This window comes from Rhinatrema bivittatum, chromosome 19, assembly GCF_901001135.1.
Source record: "Rhinatrema bivittatum chromosome 19, aRhiBiv1.1, whole genome shotgun sequence".
NCBI lineage: Eukaryota > Metazoa > Chordata > Amphibia > Gymnophiona > Rhinatrematidae > Rhinatrema > Rhinatrema bivittatum.
Window position 1 is genome coordinate 16,795,119 of NC_042633.1, and position 20,971 is coordinate 16,816,089.

Consider the following 20,971-nt stretch of genomic DNA (forward strand, 5'->3'; position numbering starts at 1 on the left):
TTCAGGATTTGTGCCTCCTCTTCCTCTTGGGGTCCATGGCTTGCCTCTCTGCTCCCTTTTGGCATAAGGGTCGCTCTGCCAGGAGGTTCTTTTCCCCCTTTTTCTCCTCCTTGCCTCCTGTCTTATACTTCCCAGCTGATAAATATTCAGAAGCTCATGCATAACCTTGTGGTGGGTAGACGGTCTCTTGCCTCATTGCAGGTCTTTTCCCCCCTCCCTATTACTTCAGGAGGGGCCCTGCCATGTTACAAGTCCTTTCCCCCTTCCCATTTCTTTGGGGGGGGGGGGGGGGAAACTGTCACGTTGGCATGCCAAGCTGTGAGTCAGGGTCAGCATTGTCTCAGGCTCCTCCCCCTTTCTCGCACAGGTGGGGGTCTCTGCTTGCTTACTTGAATGTCCCTGACACTTGCTTAGGATCTTAAGTCGTATTGTCTCTTCTGTCTGGTTTCTTTATTTGCACAGGATCTGACAAACAGGCACATCTGATAAGGCATCCTTCTCTGCTTTAGGACAAGGCCTCTCCTTTCCACTGATGCAATGCAGTTTAAAGTTCACCTGGGTAAAATTCCTTCCTTTGCTGTAGCAGGGTCTGGGCCTGTCCGAATTTATCCTGTACATGGCTATTATAATTCATAATTAGTGCATAATTGGTGTTTCTAGAGCTACTGGGAAGAATATGGAAAGAAATGTTTCAATAATAGATTTCTCATACAGGTCTTTAAAAAGAGATTTATACTGCGTAAAATGTGTGGTGAATGGTGGTGACAACTTCTAAAATGATATTGTACAAATAGAGTACAGAATGATTTAAAATATGGTGATCATATCCTCCTAGATGAGAAAAAAAAGTTTTATTCAGAATCTATTTACACATTATTCTGAATTTAATATAAATATGAAAATGACTATGCTCTGGATCAGTGATGCATTTCTGGGCAAAACACAGATCAATCAATATGAACTGGCCAAATAATACAAATAATATTACATTTATCAATCATTTAAACAGATATTAATCATTCTAGTATTTTGTTAGGTACTTCCTGTTGTTCCTTTCAGGCCTCAGCAGAATAATGTAGCATTTGGGGATAAATATACAGCCCAGCAGTCCAGCACTGGAGGCCAGGATAGCAAATATCTCCACCACCACCATGTACTTGCCCCTGGTGCTCAGGTACGTTGGGATGAAGGACACCCAAACACTGCAGAACACCAGCATGCTGAAGGTGATGTACTTGGCCTCATTGAAGCTGTCAGGCAGATTTCTTGCTAGGAAAGCTATGAAGAAGCTGACACCAGCCAGAAGTCCCAGATAACCCAGAATACAGTAAAATGCAGTTATTGACCCTTCATTACATTCAATTAGTATTTTTCCAGTTTCTGATTGCATGTTATGATATGGGAAAGGAGGAGCAGTGCATAACCAGGCAAGACACAAAAAGGCTTGAGGAAGGAAACAGGAAAGGACAATAGAGTTTGAGACCCTGGAGCCCATCCATTTCTGGAGCTTGCTTCCCGGCTTGGTGGCTTGGAAGGCCATGACCACAGTGATGGTTTTTGCCAGAATGGAGGAGAGACAGATGGAGAAAGTGATCCCAAAGACAGTCTGTCGGAGAATGCAGGTTATGTCCTCAGGACGGCCGATGAATATCAAGGAACAGAGGAAGCAGAGCATGAGGGAAACAAGGAGAATGTAGCTGAGTTCCCGGTTGTTGGCTTTCACTATGGGAGTGTCTTTGTAATTAATGAAGATTCCCAAAATGACAGCAGTGATGAGAAAAAAGCAAATGCTGATTAGACTCAAAGCTATCCCCAAAGGTTCTTCAAAGGACAGAAAAATTATCACTTTTAGAATGCAGGCATCTCTCTTCTGATTGGACCATTTGTCCTCTGGGCACTTTGTACAGGCGTCCATATCTGAGAAGAGAGAATATTTAGTCAGCATCTCACAGACAGCTTCAATTTCAGATCCGCAAATGAACACATTTATTAATATTTAGGGATTCTTTGATTCTGTAGCTTAGAACATCATAGAATTTACGGTGCTGTAGTATTTTGGAAGCAATTATTAAAAGATTAGTCACATTTCATGCTGGTAAAAGGAAGTTTGCACTTTTACTTTCCTGATATTTTGGGACAATGCAAATTCAATTGGGAAAATAGTTGTGCATTTTTCCTCTCACCATATAAACTATTGAATGTGCTGAATGGACATTTTGGGGTGTTTTGGGATGAGAAAATGCAAAACACAAATACATTCTGCATCCTGGGTTCACTTGAGATAATAACACCTTTGCACTGTTAGTTTTTGCAGATAAGGGAAAGGTAACTGCCTCTCTCTGCAGTTTATCTCCAAGCCTTATATTAAGGACAGTTACTGCCTCTCTGTCAGGTCGATACAGTAACGTGCGGTTGAAGATTTCCCGTCTGTAACGTGCTGGGAGGGCACAATACAGACGAGTAAGGCGATCCAGCGATACAGTCTCCAGTTTCACGCGTCCTTAGCGCTTCGTAAAATAGACACATAACCCTTTCTGCACGCAGCATGTAAATGAACGAATTAGCTGTATAATGAAGGAATTAGCTATTCCCCACCGATACTGTAACGGGCGCTGATATTATCTCCTTAGTAACCCGCTGTTTTGCCGCGGCCTTAACGTGTTAGTTTACCGCCTCCCCCTAGTAGGAGTTAGGACTGTGAGTCTAGTAACAAATCCATCGACACCGCTTAAGATACTCAAAAACAATAAAACAATAAAAAAAAAAGCGATACAGAGATGATCGAGAAAATGTAATGCTGTGGGACACATAAAACCCGGCGGGCGGCGGCGGCGGGAGCCGGGTGGTCGCGTGTTAAATCTAGGCCGGGTCACACAGGCGCGCATTCATCCACTGTTCCAGGCGGCGGCGGCGGGTGGACGCGCGTTAGTTTCAGACGGCTGGCGGCGGGAGCCGGGTGGTCACGTGTTAAATCTAGGCCAGGTCGCACAGGCGCGCATTCATCCACTGTTCCAGGCGGCGGCGGCACGCGCGTTAGTTTCAGACGGCCGGCGGGCGGCGGCGGGAGCCGGGTGGTCGCGTGTTAAATCTCGGCCGGGTCGCACAGGCGCGCATTCATCCACTGCCGGTGGGGGCTGCCGGAGAGGCAGCCCCCACCGGCAGTGGATGAATGAGCGCCTGTGCGACCCGGCCTAGATTTAACACGCGACCACCCGCCCCCCGGAACCCGCCTGCCGACCGCCTGGACCCACGCGGCCCTCCGACAGGTTTTTTACACTTCCTGGTGCCTGTCATTTCAAATGTCATTTGAAATGACATTTGAAATGACAGGTACCAGCGCACCCAGGTTACTGTATAGGCGCTGTATTAAGCGCCTATACAGTAAAATGGGTTGCGCGGGCATAACCCTTCCCTAACGCTTCACAGCCGTGGCATGCATTTGCATGCGATTAGAAGAGAGTATCAGGCGCTAGGTCAAGAGAACTGTGCGTGCGGGGAGGAAGGGTGCGCCTGACACTGCCGCACTGTTTCTACCGCGGCCTTACAGTATCGACCCGTGTGTAGGTTATCCCCAAGCCTTATATTAAGGGCAGTAACTGCCTCTCTGTGTAGGTTATCCCCAAGCCATATATTAAGGGCACTAACTGCCTCTCTGTGCAGGTTATCCCCAAGCCTTTTGTTAAGGACAGTAACTGCCTCTCTGTGCAGGTTATCCCTAAGCCTTTTGTTAAGGACAGTAACTGCCTCTCTGTGCAGGTTATTCCTAAGCCTTTTGTTAAGGACAGTAACTGCCTCTCTGTGCAGGTTATCCCCAAGCCTTTTGCTAAGGACAGTAACTGCCTCTCTGTGCAGGTTATCCCTAAGCCTTTTGTTAAGGACAGTAACTGCCTCTCTGTGCAGGTTATTTCCAAGCATTTTGTTAAGGACAGTAACTGCCTCTCTGTGCAGGTTATTCCTAAGCCTTTTGTTAAGGACAGTAACTGCCTCTCTGTGCAGGTTATTCCTAAGCCTTTTGTTAAGGACAGTAACTGCCTCTCTGTGCAGGTTATCCCTAAGCCTTTTGTTAAGGACAGTAACTGCCTCTCTGTGCAGGTTATCCCTAAGCCTTTTGTTAAGGACAGTAACTGCCTCTCTGTGCAGGTTATTTCCAAGCATTTTGTTAAGGACAGTAACTGCCTCTCTGTGCAGGTTATCCCTAAACCTTTTGTTAAGGACAGTAACTGCCTCTCTGTGCAGGTTATCCCTAAGCCTTTTGCTAAGGACAGTAACTGCCTCTCTGAGCAGGTTATTTCCAAGCATTTTGTTAAGGGCCGGTGAGAGGTGAGAGGCTGCCAGCAGCATCACAACATGAATAAATCACAATCTTAATGAACCATTAACTAATAAATAACTGATTTTTGGATGTGCATGATCTCTAGCATAATACATTGTCAGTTGAATTGAATTTAATATGTGTGCACTTTATAAGTTGTGAAATTGTTATATGCACTTTATACATAAGCTGTGATTTTTATACAGCATTTTTTTGTTATAAGCATTTTTGTATTGTCTGTTCTTGGATTGTGTATGATTGGACTGATGTGCACGGAGCAAGAGAGGGACATTGGGATGATAGTGTCTAGTGATCTGAAGATTAAAAATCAATGTGACAAGGTGATAGCCAAGGCCAGAAGAATGCTGGGCTGCATAGAAAGAGGAGTATCCAGTAAGAAAAAGGAAGTGATAATCCCCTTGTACAAGTCCCTGGGGATGCCTCACCTGGAATACTGTGTACAGTTCTGGAGACCGTATCTGAAAAAGGACAGAGACAGGATGGAGGCGGTCCAGGGAAGGGTGACCAAAATGGTGGGCGGTATAAATCAAATGACTTTTGAGGAGAGGTTGAAGAACCTGAATATGTACACCCTGGATGAGAGGAGATGCAGGGGAGATATGATACAGACCTTCAGATACTTAAAAGGCATAAATGTCGCAACTTTAAGAACACATCTCTTCTGTTGGAAAGAAACAAGGAGAACTAGAGGTCATGGAATGAAGCTCCAAGGAGGACATTTTATAATCTGACAGCAGAAACTATAACTTGAACTATATAGTCAGGGGAAAAAAGGGGAGCAGACTGGGAAACCCAGCCGGCACAGGGGTGACGTCAGTGCAAAATGTGAATCCAATGGCACAAGAGGAAGTCTAGGTATACAAATGATCAAGGGGGGGGGGGGGGGGTGTGACTTACCGATGAGACACATATACCCTGAAACAAGTAACCATGACACAAGTGGGATTATCCCAGCAGTGTTATCTGCCACAACAGCAAAGAACAATGGAAAACTAGGAAAGCTGATCACATTACCCCAATACTCAAAGAACTCCACTGGCTCCCCATCGCATCCCGAATTCTCTTCAAAATTCTAACCATAGTGCACAAGTCCATCCACTCGCACAATTCCAATTGGTTGGATGAACCCTTTCGTCCTATACGCACTGAACGACCCACTCGCACTGTCAACAAAGGCACCCTCTCCATTCCCCCTCTGAAAAAAGCCCACCTCTCCTCTACTAGGGACCGTGCACTATCCATTGCAGGCCCTAAACAATGGAACACCCTCCCTACCACTCTCAGGCTAGAGCCATGTTACGCCAAGTTCAGAAAAAAACTTAAAACATGGCTCTTCCGACAAGCCTACCCTGATTAAGTACACCGACTTCTGCAAGTATCTTGCCTACGCCTTGTATATTCCTGTAAATAGTCCGTTGCAGTTTTTATTTATTGCTTTAATTCCTCCACCTCCTGCTCTTTGTATACTCCTCCTTGTTCGCCCTCCCTGTTCATTGTAATTTCTACCTTTAAAGTTACATTGTAAACCGGTATGATGTATGCATACTAATACCGGTATATAAAAGTTTTTAAATAAATAAAAAATAAAATAAAATAAATAAAAACTGATCTCAAACAAGTAACCTACAAGGCCTAGACCCTGACAGTCTGTGAACCAAACTGGATGTGAGCTTACTGGGCAGACGGGATGGGCAATTATGTCCTTTTCTGCCATCATTTTCTCTGTTTCTGTTTCTGTGATTGAGATGGATGAATGTGTATGACATTCTTTGGTGAGTGGTATTTACTGTAATAATGAAGCTTTATATTTTTGTAAGCTGTAATAAAAATTTGTGATAAACACTTGAAACATTAATTTGAAAATATATGGCTATTCTCCTGATTCTATTTTCCATATATACAGTACATATAAAGTTAGTTTACAGTAGGTCCTAAATGCAAGTACCTTAATGTCTTTCTTACAATAAGTGTTCACTTTCTCTCTGTGCTGACCGTGAGGTGATCTTGCTCACCAGCCCCTGGCACTGCAGCCTCCCCTTTGCTGCCCAGGACTATATCTTCTGCAGAGATGAATGTTATCTGGCTGAAGGACCCCTCAGAACTTCATTCCTGCCTGGTTCTCCTTGACCTTGTGCTTCAGGTCTCACCGCTTGTAGCTGAAGTCCTGTGCATTGTTGTTCTTGTGGAAGGCTTCATTCAGTTTCTGGCAGATTTCCTCCCATATCTGCTCCTTTCTGTACAATCCAGCTTTCCCTGACTCCTTCCCATACAGAACCTTCATTACCTCCCTGAAAAGTAGGTCCACCTCTTGTGGCTGGAAGTTAGGCTTCCTAAGTGGGGGTCCTTTGCCTCAAACTATGGTGCTGAACTTAAACCTCCTAATGGGAATGTAGTTACGGGTATATGGGGCTGTTTAAATGCACAGAAAATTAGCATGCATACTTTTATTAAAAATAAAGTAATGTTTAGCATGGAACCTGTATATGTGTACATTTTATCAGACGTATATACTGCATATATAAGGCCACTTTTTTGTGGTATATGCATAATACTTTCTTATATGTGTGTGTAGAGTTGGCAAACATAATATTGAATATTAGAGCTCCAAGGCACATGTGGATGATGACCTCATTTTCTGAAGCCTTTTCCATTAGGCCCATGGCCTAAGCACTTCACCTTCTAGAGAAGAGGGAGAAGCTCTTCTTTCATCACTGTACACTCATCTGAGTCATCGTTTGTCCGCTTTGTATTAGAAACCTTCAGAGTGTTGTGCTCCAAAGGGTTACCTTAGCTCTGTGTAACCATCGTACTCCATGTTTTATTTTTTAATGTGTATGTCTGGACAGGAAGCTGCTGTTTGGCAGAGACATTTCTCACCAGGTGCTTTTACTCAGACTCTAAAGGAAAGCTTTGTGTGGTTCCTTCTCCATTGTAAGGGGTTCAGGTTGGTGAGGTGATGAGCTGATGGTTACATCTTTAGTCCGTGATAGTTCACAGCTGTCTGCTTTTATAAGAAAGCCTTTCCATACTCCTTGTGCCAATGAGTCAGGTAGAAGACAGTGGCACTGGGGGAAATGCTGTAAGGGCAAGCAGATTTCCATAGCATGTGGGGGACGTTAGTGTTGGAAAGATAATGAAAGGATTCCTTGTAATGGAAAGCAGGCCCCTTCCTGGGAGGAGAGGTGGGGTTTGCAGAAATAAAGTGAAAATTGGCCTCTAGTAGCTTCATGGAAACATAGAAACATGAGGGCTGAAAAAGACCGCAAGGCCCATCTAGTCTGCAATCCACCTAACTAATTTAGCTTTACGTTTCCCATCACTCCCTCAGAGAACCCTGGTATTCTTCTCATGCTTTCTTGAACTCAGACACCATTTTTGTCTTCACCACCTCCACTGAGGCCATTCCATTACCCTCTCTGCAAAGAAATATTTCCAAAGATTACTCCGGAGTCTACCCCCTTTCACTCTCATCTCATGACCCTTTTTTCTGTTGATAGAGGCATGGAAACCTTTGAGATATTTTAATATTTCTATCATATATCTCCTTTTTCCCCTTTCCTCTAGGATATTCATGTATAAATCTTTAAGTCTATCCCCACAAGCTTTGGAACAAAGACCACTGACCATTCAGGTAGCCAAATGAGGTCTCACCAGGGACTTATACAGGGGCAAGTTCACCTCCATTTCTCTGCTGACCATTCCACTCCCTATGCAGCCAAGCATCTTTCTGACTTTTACCATCACTTTATCCACCTGTTTGGCCATCTTAAGGTCATTGAATATGATGACCCCAGATCCCTCTCTTCTTTGTGCTTACATCAGATGCAGCAGGTAGATCATTTCATCACGCATCGTTAATGAAGTCTTGGTCTTAATAAAGTATTGACCGTTCCACATAGCTCAAGTTGTCCACCAGTCCTAACCTGCCGGCATTTTCTGTTTCCCTGATGAAGGAGTGTCCTCCGAAACATTGCAGTGTCGGACAGAACAAGACATCTTATCAAATAAAGCCCGGCACGACCTGATTGTGGACTGCACACAGACTGGTAACATAAAGACCTATCAGATACTCGACTAAAAGGTGGACTTAAGCCTATTCTATAGATATATGCGTGACAGCTTCACATGGAAGAATCACTGACTTTCTGTGACCAGTGATTAGAAAAGACCTAGCGACTCCTAGAGCTTAATTCAAAAAGCTTGTAGCCCCTAGCGGCACTATATGAGGTCACTACAAAGTCAAAATTATTTACCCCTTTGAATTTTCTAAAGGAACATTTCTGCAATTCAAACAGCACTTTACTCAAAGAAGTCCCTTTGAAATCTATTCTGCATATGTATTGTATTTTTAATGCATTGTAAGACTTATTATCTGCTGAGTGTCAGGACCCAATCAAATTAGAATTTGAATTTTCAAAACATAAACTGGATATTTCCATAGCACAAGCACACTTACAGTTTGAAGGCATCTAAGCCATAATACTACAAACTTTCTGCACAACGAAAATAGATGAAAAACAAGAATATTTGGATCTGGACATTTTTTCTTCACTCTTTAAATAAAGAGAGACAGCCAGGCCTGCCTGGGAAATAACTGGCTGTGCCCCCTGAAAATGTATTTATCTGCATAATCTTTGGCAGCTTCATAATTTCAAAGAGCTGTGGAGATAGGTCATGCCGCATGATCAGATGATATCACCCACCGGTTTGGTTGGAGATCTCTCCCTCTGGACAGGGAATGCATTCATAGCAGCAGACGGGATCTCCTCTCTTGTGTAATTTGCTGAAGCCAGGAAGGCAGCTGTCACTGCATTTGGCACGTACAGGTAACTAAACATTGAGAAAATAAAATCTGGATGACTTGACATAACACTAGGCTGTCACTTTTTAAATGCACTGTTACTCTTTGGTCTAGATAGGAGCCATTTCAAATAAGTTAGTTTTATATTATCAACCAACATATCCTGTTATATTTGTGGAGAGTTAGGAGTCATTCTTTGATTTAAAAAAAACAAACTTTTATTAAAATCTGGAATCAGACAATCTGGTTGATCTGGCAATATGTTGGGCAATGTTTCTAGCTATTATACAGGTTACACTTAAAATTAATAAAATGAATCAGCAGTAAGAGAATAAACCTTTGATTTTTCCATTAAATTTATATAGTTTCTCTAGTGCTAAGAGTCAGGGTATAAAAACAGCACCTTTGATGCTTTTGTAGCCTACTGTTATCTTTCAGAGTTTACTTTTAGGTCTTCTTTCTAAAAATGAATTAATAAAGCCTCACTTCCATGTCCTGTCCATCTGTCTGTGACCTGTTTCTTCTACTGCTTTGGGATCCGCCACATGGGGAAGCTGCGGTGTGAAATCACCAGATGAGAACCAATGCCCTGGAGCAAAGAGAGCACAAGGCAGGCCTGGCCAGCTCAGGATAGCAGCCTCATTGGGCACTGTAGTGAGGGAAAGAAGATGCTGTAGCTGCAGTATCTCACACTTTCCTCGGCAAAATGGGGCCTGCTGGCCTGGGAGAACACCCAGATGGTGGCACCATGCCGAGAAGGAAAAGACCATGGAGCCAGCATGCCTCATGTGATGGATCACAAAGATCCACTTTCACAGCCCAGCACAGGACAACAGAATGTGTAGGGGTTGTGTTGGGCCATGCAGGATGGGAGACAGAGTCCTGTTCCTCACTGCTAGGCAGAGCATGGGTAACGTGTGGTGGATCTCCAATGTTATGCAGGACAGCATAGCGGGAGGCAGAAGGCTGCACACGGAGATTCAGGATCTCAGAGGATGCACCAGTAGGAGGGGCTGAGAGACAGAGATATCGGGTGGCGTGGAGGAGAGAGGAAGCATTCTGCTGTCATTCCTGATAAAGGGCTGGTTATGAACACTGAACTCACACCATCTCTCTGAGGCTGACGCAATATAGTGTGCTCAGTGTAGCGCACAGCCTGACGTGCGGTTGGACGCGTGTTTTGGAGGTACTAGAATAACTCCTGTAATAATGGGATTATCGTGTCGAAACAAGCGCTTAGCTCATAGCGCTTATCATATGTAAATGCCATGTAGATGAGGCTTAGCTATCACTCCCTATGCAAAAAATGACTGTACACCTGATGCTCACCTTTTAACTTGGAGCTGGCGTAACATCTTGACGCACTCCAGGCCGCCACAAAAAAGCAGAATTCAGCATCAGGAAAAAAAAGCCTTACCAGCAGTCAGGTTAGGAAAATGGATGCTCGTATATTGAGCGTCCATTTTCCTAAACTGCACACAGCCACATCTCCTGGGCACCCGATGACAAGGAGGTGCTAGGGACGCACAATTGATCCCTAGCGTGTCCTTTATTGCACGGCACCTCATTAACATATTGAATCACGTGCCCAGGAAAGGTGGATGTGCACGTGTTAGGAAAACAGGCGCTCAATACCAGCGCCTAATTTCTACACGTTCATATTGCATCGTGCCCTCTATCTGTGACCTTCACTTGGTATCAGGAGAGAAATGCCAAACAGGATAACCAGGGATTGTACAGGTTACCATTGGGTGATTAGCGCACCTGAAAATGATAAATGGAAATGTTCTCAGAATTGTTATCACCTTCCATTTTGTGCGTCACCCCCCCATGTTCAGATTATATTAACGTGCACTCACTGCTCATGTACTCTTAGTTGGAATATTCTTTCTGTACTTGGTTAATGGTATCAAGTGTAGAACGAGCTCAGTCCGAACATTGCACTGTGTGCACTGAGGGGGTAATTTTCAAAAGGAGTTACATGCGTAAATGTAGCTACTATTGTAGCAATTTCCAAAAGCCATTTACTCGAGTAAGTGCACTTACTTGAGTAAATCCTATGGACAATTCAATGGCATATATTGTAGCAATTTTCAAAAGCCCACTTACTCGAGTAAAGTGCATTTACATGCGTAAAACCCAGATTTACGCATGTAAATGCTTTTTAAAATCTGGCCCTGAGTGTAGGAAATGATGTAAACCAGTGATAGATGAGAATGAGCTGGAAGCCTCTGAGCATCAGTCCACAGACAGCCTGCAGGATGAGGGAATGAGCCCTGCATGGCAGGTTCCTTTGAACATATTACCTGCATTATTCTTCCCACCCAGATTTAGAAATTCTGTTTCTCTGTTATTTTATCAAGCACCAGCATTTGGGGCAGCGTTTCTATGTTGCTATTGGATCTCTGAGGGAGAGATGGGAATTGTAGGGCTGGATAAATTGGACAGAAGGCAGACTAGATGGATCATACGCTCTTCTTCTGTCATTGGGTTTCTACATTTCTAATCACAAGGAAACAGTTCCTTCCATCATGTTCTAATGTCACTTAAATCTAACCTGGAGTAACTCGCCATCCCACGCAATCGCCTTCTCATCAATGGTGAAATCCCTCCCCTGAGGAGCATATGGGTTATAACTCCCAACAATCTCAGACATTTGTGTCCCATTGCGTAGACCGGCCATATTTATTATATAGTAACCAATGGGGAGGTCTCCATTCTCATCAAAAAAGATCTCGTCACCCAGACTGTTCTTAAAGCGGACGTTCTTCAGATAACGATGAAGCTGAAAAAGGAGGGAGTTGTTTTCAGTAATTCCCCTAACAGCAGGGCTACACCCATAGCTTAAGCACCCGCAGAGTGAACCCGATTTTAGTACTCAGCTTTGTGTTGAAATGACATGAAAACTTCCCTAGCATTTGGTGATTCAATTGTCATTTAGAAAAGAACATTCTAGAAAAACACCACAGGAATTAATTTAGAACCTTTTTTTAGTATTTTATCATGCGCTAAAGCTAGCACTGGATAAATAGTTGTACGCATGCTAAAGCATATACAAAAATAAAGAAAAAATGAAATTTAGTAGTAAAAAAACAAAATGAAACAAAAGAGGAGAAAATGAAGAATGAAGAATTCTTTCCTGCACACACCCAGAACCTATTTTCATATATATTTTTTAAATGATTAAGTTTAGATTTGAACAAGTTTAGTCACGATTATAGAAGTAAAATATCATTCATTTTGAAACTGTGCATAGTTGTAAAAAGAAAGAAAGAAGATGAGAAAATGAAAAAAAACCCACGAGCAATTGGTGGAGAAAGTCCTAGAAGGTGAAATGCTGAAATAGAGCAACTCATTTTCACAGAAACACCTTATTTAGTAACAGGGTAAGCTCAGAAAACTGAGTTCATCTTGTTTTGTCTTCCCTTTATTTATAGCGTTATTTATTTATATTTTCATGCTGTTGCATTTCTTTTGATTACTTTAAGCATGCAAAAGCATTTTTCTGCATGTATCCTTTTTTCTCCCCTTTGCTCGTTCTTCTCTCTTCTCAGTTTCTCCCCTCCCCCCACCCTGGTTTTTTTGGATTTCCCTCCTTCAGTTATATTGTAAACCGGCATGTTGTGCCCCACCAATGTCGGTATTAAAAAGTTAATAAATAAATAAAAATGTAATGTCCAATGTTTCCATTTTTATGCACATTCATATACCCTTAGGTGTGTACACAATTCACACAGGCAGAGAAATGAAATGAATGCATTTCCCTATTATGTAGCTGGTCAGAGCCCTCAGGGGGAGATTGGCCCGTGCAGGGTGGCTGCACATTGTCATGTAGGGTTACCAAGCAGCTCTATTTAGCACCAAAACATGGGAGGTTCAGGAGGTAGGAGAGAATCAGAGGGACTTAACTGGTTAATGCTGAAATTCATTTCCTATCCCTGTCTTCAAGGAGAGCAGGGGAAATCTTGTGGCTTGCAGAAGATTATTTTACAAAACTCTTCCTTATATAATCAAAATACAATTTCATTTTTCCCCTTCCTGGCCCTCAACATATGTCAGTCTCATCTCCATCTCCATAGGCCACAGGATTAAGCTTTACTATCAAAGTACATCCAGTGCCTCAACATCCAGTTACAGTTAAAGAAAACTACATCTATATATCTAGTTCTATTTATCTATTTATATCTATCTATCTACATACTGCAGCTATTTCTATATCTATCTATATCCGTACATGTACGTATGATGTCACAATTGTATGTTTGCTATCTCACTCTATTATTAAATATCAGAGGTTCCAGGTGCATATCATGATATGTCTGTGCATGCCAACGCATGATGTCACACAGAAGCTACTAAAATTATTTGGTTGGGAAGAGCAGAGCTGGAAGTGAAACCCGGGATAACACGGAGCCCAGGCCCCACCTGCGGTGGTTCAGGCAAAGAAGTGGCTCACAGGGAGCCCAGGCCCCAACAAACGGAGATGGAAGCAGTGATAGCCGAGACCAGGATCGGGCCAGGAGCCAGAACTGCAGCCAGAACCCCGGAGTTGCCTGCATGAGCTCACCCATCACTCATCCTGCTTTGTTATGTGGCCCTTCCTCCTCATCATCGTCATGTATCTGCTGCCCTGAGAGCAACCTGCCCCTGCCAGAACTTCCTGAAAGTGAACCTTTCTGTGTCTGCAGTGAGCACTTCACTGGGACCACTGGTTGTTGGGAAACAAAGATAGTGCTGAGCCTCATTGGCTAGGTCTGCCCAATATGCTAGGGCATCGGTACCCATATCCTTGATGGGCTATGCGAGATAGCATGTCACAGATATTTATGCTGGGGTGGTGGGCAGAGAGTCTCTCCTGCCAGCTGCTTTAGCTATGACTTCTATCAAGAGAGATGCTTCTTTGTGGGCAACGTGACTTTGGTGGGGGAGGAAGTGGTATCTGACAGGAAGCTGCTCATGCTGCTGATCTAGGATGTGGGTTCATGGGATGAGAAGGAAAGGAGGTGGCCTCAGGAATAATCTTAGGAAATATTTCTTTACAAAGAGAGGAGTGGATGCATGGAGCAGCCTCCCAGTGGATTTGGTGGAGAAAATAACAGTATTTGAATTCAAGAATGCACTGGATAAATGTAGGAGATTTCTGAGGGTATGATAGGAATTGTAAATCTAAATTGGTTGGGTGGATGGACAGACTAGGTAAGAACATAAGAATTGCCCAACTGGATCAGACCAAGAGTCCATCAAGCCCAGCATCCTATCTCCAACAGTGGCAAATCCAGATCACAAGCATCTGGCAAGATCCCAAAGAGCAGATAGATAGCTGCTAATGAGTGCTCAGAGCAGTGGGAGATGAACCAGAGAGACCAGCGTTCAATCCCACTGTCATTCCTGGTGACCTTGGGCAAGTCACTTTACCCTCCATTGCCTCAGGTAAAAACTTAGATTATGAGCCCTCTGGGGATAGAGAAATCCCTACAGTACCTGAATATAATCCACTTTAAAGTGCAAAAAGCAGAATACAAAAATCTAAATAAATAAAGCCCAATGATAAGTAATTTCTTTCCCCAAGTCTATCTGATTAATAACATTTTATGGTCTTCTCTTCCTAGTTCTGCTAATTGCCTTTAGCACATCCTCCAGCATTGAATTACAGAGCTTAATTGTATGTTAAGTGAAGAAGTAATTTCTCGGATTTGTTTTAAATGTGCTACTTACTAACTTAAGGGAGTGCCCCCTAGTTTTCATATTTTTGAAAGAGTAAATAACCAATTCACATTTATCCATTTCATTCCACTCATGATTTTATAGGTCTCTATCCTATCCCCTCTCAGCCGTCTCCTCTCCAAGCTAAAGGGATGTAACCTATTTAGCCTTTCCTCATAGGGGAGCCATTCCATCCCCTTTATCATTTTGGTTGCCATTCTCTATATCAGAGCTTTCCAAACTTTTAACCAATGTGACCCGTTTTAGCTCTTGGAAATGTATATGACTTCCGAGTAAGACCAAATCAAATCAGCAGAGTGCGGTCCCCCTCCAGCAATCACTCCACACAGGTTGAAAAATGGCAACAAGAGCAACGGAGGCCCGCTCCTTCCACCACTAGGCCTCAGGGATACATTGACTATGCTTAGCCTCACGTAGGAGGCCTAGCCCCAGGAATATTTTGTTCTGAGTTGTAGGAGGGCATTAGAAGTTTTTTGTACTGGGTTTATCACTAGACCCAGGGATTGTTGCTGGGATTGTGGGATGGAGGGGGGTTTGCTTGATCAGTGGGGTCATTTAATAATTGGTCAATAGTGCACTTATTTGTAAAGAGGTGCATTATTTACCAAAAATAAACAAACAAAATGAAGCAAAATGAAGCAAAGTGACCAGGGATGCCCCACCCCCCCCTCGCCAACACACACATAAGAAACAATCTAAAGCATATTGATCCCCATGAAAATGAAATGAATGAATAAAACAAAATTTCATGCATGCACATCTCTACAATACTCCCACTGAGTTCTCACCAGCGGCCTGTCCAATGGCAAACACACTCCCTATTCTCTACTAGTTCTGTCCCCTTCCACGCACCCTAGCATTCCTCCAGCTCTGGCAATAACCTTGTCTCACTGTTTCCATACTTTGAAATCATCAGATATTATCACACTGAGGTCACTTTCCTGCTTTGTGGACATCAAAATATAACTCTCTGTGTATTCCACCCCTTTGGATTTCTGCACTCAGTATACATAACTCTGCTTCCCTTTCAGCACCTCCTATGCATACGTCTGAATTTATTAATACTGGAACGTTGCCATCAAGGGCTTGAGAACTCCTCATGACCTCATAGATCACTTTTCTGTGGGCTGTCACTTCTCCTCTCCCTCTCTGACCACCTCCCCCCACATGGAGAAACTTTAATGTTTAGGTAAACCTCTTCTCTATTGTGGGAGGGGCCACAAACATAACTCCACCTCTCAGCTGTGTGTTTAGGGACAGACACATATAATGCGCCCACATAACTAAAGGTTCTCCCAGGGATGGGGAGGACAGGCTGGAGCAGAGAATAGAACAATAAGTGATAACATAAAATCCAGCTTATGTAGCTACAGCAAGTTCTGCATATAAAATCAGTGCATGCACAGTTACACAGCGCCTTAGGATTCTTATACTCTACAGCAAACACCGACAAATGGATGATATTAACATTATTATTATTATTATTATTATTTATTTCTTTTATATACCGACATTCAATCGGTTTCCAGATAACTAAGAGAATAGGGCGATATCAGCCCTATTTTACATTATAACATGGTAACAAATATAACAATTATAACATATTATAACAGAAGCACATAGAATAATAGGTTATAGAATATAACATATGTACATAAATGACTTGTTGATAAAAATAATTTAGGATTAAGGGTAGAAAGGAGGGGTGAGGTGAGGGAGGAGGGGACGGTTGGGTGGGAGGAAGTTGGTGTCAGGGAGGGATGCATGGGGGGTGAGAAGTCTGTGTAGGGGGTGTGGTGTGTTGTGTTCGGGCAGGTTAAGGGTCAGGTGGGAAGGCTTTTAAAAACAGCCATGTTTTGAGGTTTTTTTTGAAGACTTGCAATGAAGGTTCGTTTCTGAGACAGGTGGGGAGGGTGTTCCATAGGGTAGGTCCCGCTATTGTTATGGCTCGTTTGCGGGTTGCGTTGAGGTGTGCAGATTTGAGATTAGGGACTGCTAGAAGGCCAGTGTTGGTGGATCTGAGAGTTCTTTGTGTGGGGTATGGATGTATTGCGTTGTTTAGCCAGTTCATTTTGTTGTTGTGTATTTTTTTGTGCATGAGGGTGAGGGTTTTATAATGGATTCTTTGTGTGATGGGTAGCCAGTGGAGTTCTTTGAGAGTAGGTGCGATGTGGGAGGATTTTTTGTTGTTAGTGATGATTCTGGCGGCGGCATTTTGTAGAACTTCGAGGGGTTTGATGTGGATTTCTGGTAGGCCGATGAGAAGGGAGTTGCAGTAGTCGAGTTTTGAGAGGATAATTGATTGAAGGACTGTTCGGAAATCGTGCGCTTGGAGAAGAGGTTTGAGTTTTTTCAGAGTTTGAAGTTTGAAGACTCCATCCTTAATTGTATTGGAGATGTGTCGTTTAAAGTTGAGTTGGCTGTCGATTGTTACGCCTAGGTTTCTTGTGGATGGTGTGAGTGAGATTTGTGAGATTTGTGGCACTCCCGGGTTGATTGAGTTTCCTGGGTAGTGGGAGGGTGTGCACTTTAGGGGAGAAGAGGGACGGTCGTCGTGGATGTGAAGGATTTCTGTTTTGGCTTGGTTGAGGCATAGTGATAATTGGGATAGTAAGTGGGATAGATTTGCACTGAGGTTGTTCCATTTTTCCATGGTGAGTTGAATGGACTTGTTTATGGGGAGTAATATTTGTATGTCGTCTGCATAGACGAAGTAGGTGAGGTTTGCATCTGAAAGGTATTTGCATAGTGGGAGGAGGTAAATGTTAAAGAGAGTTGAGGATAGGGAAGAACCTTGTGGGACCCCATGTGTGAGGGGCACTTGAGAGGATTCAGATGAGTTTGTCTTGACGATGTAGGATCTGTTTGAGAGGTAGGATTTGAACCATTGGATTGTGGTGTCTTGAAGACCAATTTCTTTAAGTCTGGTGAGGAGTGTTCTGTGATTGATGGTGTCAAAGGCGGCTGATATGTCAAGAAGTATCAGGAGGAACGATTTGCCTTTGTCACGGCCTCTGAGGATGGTATCAGTGAGAGAGAGGAGGAGGGTTTCAGTGCTGAAGAATTTTCTGAAACCATGCTGTGCTGGCTGGAGAATATTATGGGTTTCAAGGTGGTCTGTAAGTTGATTGTTGACTGTTTTTTCTATGATTTTTGCTAAGAATGGGAGGTTAGAGACTGGTCTGTAATTTGCTGGGTCTGATTTGTCGAGTTGAGGTTTTTTGATGATTGGTTTGATGATGGCGTTTTTGAGTTTTTCTGGGAAAATTCCTTGTTCGAGGGATAAGTTGATGATGTAAGTTATTGGTTTGACAATAATCTCTCTGATGAGTTTTAGGGTTTTGATGGGGATGGGGTCTAAGGGGTGGGATGCAGGGTTGGTTTTTTTGATGATGGGTTCAATTTCTGTAGAAGCAGCGGGTGCGAATTGTGACCATATGTGGATGGGAGGGGAGATGGCAGTTGGGTCGTTGTGGGTTTGGGGAATCTTGGCAATGATGTTGTCGACTTTGTCCTTGAAGAATTGTGCTAGTTTTTCGATGGAGATGTTGCTGGAGTTTGGCGTTGTGTCATTTTGGATGGGGTTGGTTAGGTCTTTGACATAGGCGAAGAGGGTCCTCGGGTTAAATTGGTAATCATGAATTCTTGACGTGTAGAAATTGCGCTTTGCTGTGTTGAGATCTGTTGTATAGTTGTGTAGTAGCGTTCTGTATTTGTCTTTCAGGTTTGAGGTGGGGGTTCGTCTCCACTGTTTTTCAGTTTGTCTCAGTGTTCGCTTTGAGGTTTTCAGTTCTGGGGTGTACCATGGGGCTTTTTGCTTTGTAGATTGTTTGATTTCCTTTCTTATCGTGGGACATAATGTATTGGCTTTGTCTGCGTTGATAGATATCCAGGAGTTTGTGGCGGTGTTGGCATCATTTAGGTCGATTGTTTTTAGTGCCTCCGGTAACAGTTCGGCGATGTCTTCACTGGAGCATGGTTTGGTGAATTCGATGATTCGGTTGTCTGTTTTTTGTGGGTTCGATTGGAGTTGAAGCTTGGCTTGGATGAGGCTGTGGTCGGACCATGGGGTGGGGGATGTGGAGGGTGGTCCAGTTGCGGATATTTTGTTGTTTAGGAAGATTAAGTCCAGGGTGTGGCCCGATTTTTGCATGGGCGTGTTGATGATTTGGGTGAATCCAATGGCAGACATGGTGGATAGGAGTAGTTCGCTGGTGGGAGAAGGAGGGTGGGAGTCGATATGGAGATTGAAGTCTCCTAGTATGATGGTTGGCTCTTGTAAGTTGATGTGGGTTGTGATGGATTCAATTAGGGTGGAGAGGTTGTGCTGTAGGCATCCAGGTGGGGCGTAGAGGAGGAGGATTTGGAGATGTTTTGATTTGAATAGGTTGGTCTCGAGAGGAGGTGGTAAGTTTAGGGAGTGGGAAGAAAATTTAAGTTTTTTGTGAGCTAGGAATAGTAGGCCACCTCCCTTTCTTTTGCTTCTGGGTATGGAGAATATGTTGTATGTATTTCTGGGCAGTTGATTGAGTAGGACTGTGTCGAAGTGTTTCAGCCAGGATTCGGTTATACAGAATATGTCTGGTTGGTCGTCTGTGAGTATGTCATGGATGATTGGAATTTTTTTGGTGATCGACTGTGCATTGATGAGGAGTAGAGTAATGAGTGTGATTGTGGTATAGGGTATGTTAGGGTTGGTGTGGATTTTGGTGAGGCGTCTAGTGATGGGTGTGGCTTTAGGAGTGTGGTGGTGGTTGTAGCGATGAGGTAGTTTGGGGATGTATTGGGCTGAGGCCATTGTGTGTGTTTTTTGTGTGAGGTAGTTAGATTGTTGAGAGTTGTATGATTGCTTTCAGGCGATTCATGGGTTGAGTGTTGGGAGGCAAATATAGGGGCTGGAAGGTTGCTGAGGGCTGTGGAGGGAATGGTGGGGAGGGCTGTGAAGACAGAAGAGTATGCGGGAGTACACAAAGGGAGTGCACGAAGGAGCGCACAAAGGAGCAGGCTCCTTTGTCGCGCGGCGCCTGGGAGGTTCTCAGCTTTAAAGGCGAATCAGGGCTGTCCCCTGATTGGCTGGACGTCGGCAGCGTGCAGCGTGTTCCTTCGGCGGCGGAGGAAGGTCGGCAGGATGGCGAGACACGGCGGAAGGCAGGGGCTGCCTCGTGGTCGGGGTCGGAGGCGGTCGTGGGTAAGTGTGCAATTAAGCAGGCCTTACCCCGGCGGGTCTCCGGCGCCGATCGCGCAGGCCTGGCACCGCTCCGAGTCGCCCTCGTCTCGCTGTGGCGTCCGGAAGAAAGGACTCCGATCGGGAGGTTCTCAGCTTTAAAGGCCAATCAGGGTTGTCCCCTGATTGGCTGGACGTCGGCAGCGTGCAGCGTGTTCCCTCGGTGGCGGAGGAAGGTCGGCAGGATGGCGAGACATGGCGGAAGGCAGGGGCTGCCTCGTGGTCGGGGTCGGAGGCGGTCGTGGGTAAGTGTGCAATTAAGCAGGCCTTACCCCGGCGGGTCTCCGGCGCCGATCGCGCAGGCCTGGCACCGCTCCGAGTTGCCCTCGTCTCGCTGTAGCGTCCGGAAACATGATAAAATGAGGTAAATTAGGTTACAAGATATAAAAGAAAAATCACTAGCCCTGCTCTGTATCTCATTTCAGTTCATTAACAAACTCCCACCTACATTCTGGCCAGAATAATAACATAAGTTCTCAGTTAAGTCTCGCGTGAGTTCTGTTTTCCTTTTCTTTAGACAATCTGCTCCACTGTGTGCTTCATGAAGCCAATGATGATGCTTGAGATCCTATACTCAGCTTAGCTGCAGGGTCTGCTTGCTTCAGTAGATTGAAAGTCCTGGTTCTCACCAAAATTATATATATATATTCTCTCTCTACTCTATATAAAATCATGACAAATCTTCTGAATTTCCCTGCAACTAAATCAGCCTGATACTAAATGTATGCAGAAACTATTCTAAATACTGTCCTTCTAACTATAAATGAAACAAAAGGTCATAAAATACCTGAAGCTCACACTCTTTTCCCTTACTACAAAATAACAAACCACTGCTTTCTCAACACTGCTTTATAATTACTATTCTACAGATTATGGCCTTGAGGAATGT

At 43.9% G+C, this 20,971-nt stretch overlaps 1 protein-coding gene across 1 annotated transcript in view; it reads right to left on the reverse strand.

Annotated features, from left to right (window-relative positions):
* Window positions 1–752: 752 nt before the first annotated feature.
* The window catches only part of LOC115080269 (vomeronasal type-2 receptor 26-like), a 113,583-nt gene continuing 93,364 nt past the window's right edge, over window positions 753–20,971 (reverse strand). Inside the window, exons 4-6 of the mRNA XM_029584423.1 lie at window positions 11,692–11,919; window positions 9,037–9,163; window positions 753–1,917 (exon numbers count right to left, since the gene is read on the reverse strand). Coding sequence (XP_029440283.1) covers window positions 1,022–1,917; window positions 9,037–9,163; window positions 11,692–11,919 — 1,251 coding nt within the window. The 3' untranslated portion in view covers window positions 753–1,021. The remainder of the gene's footprint in view (window positions 1,918–9,036; window positions 9,164–11,691; window positions 11,920–20,971) is intronic.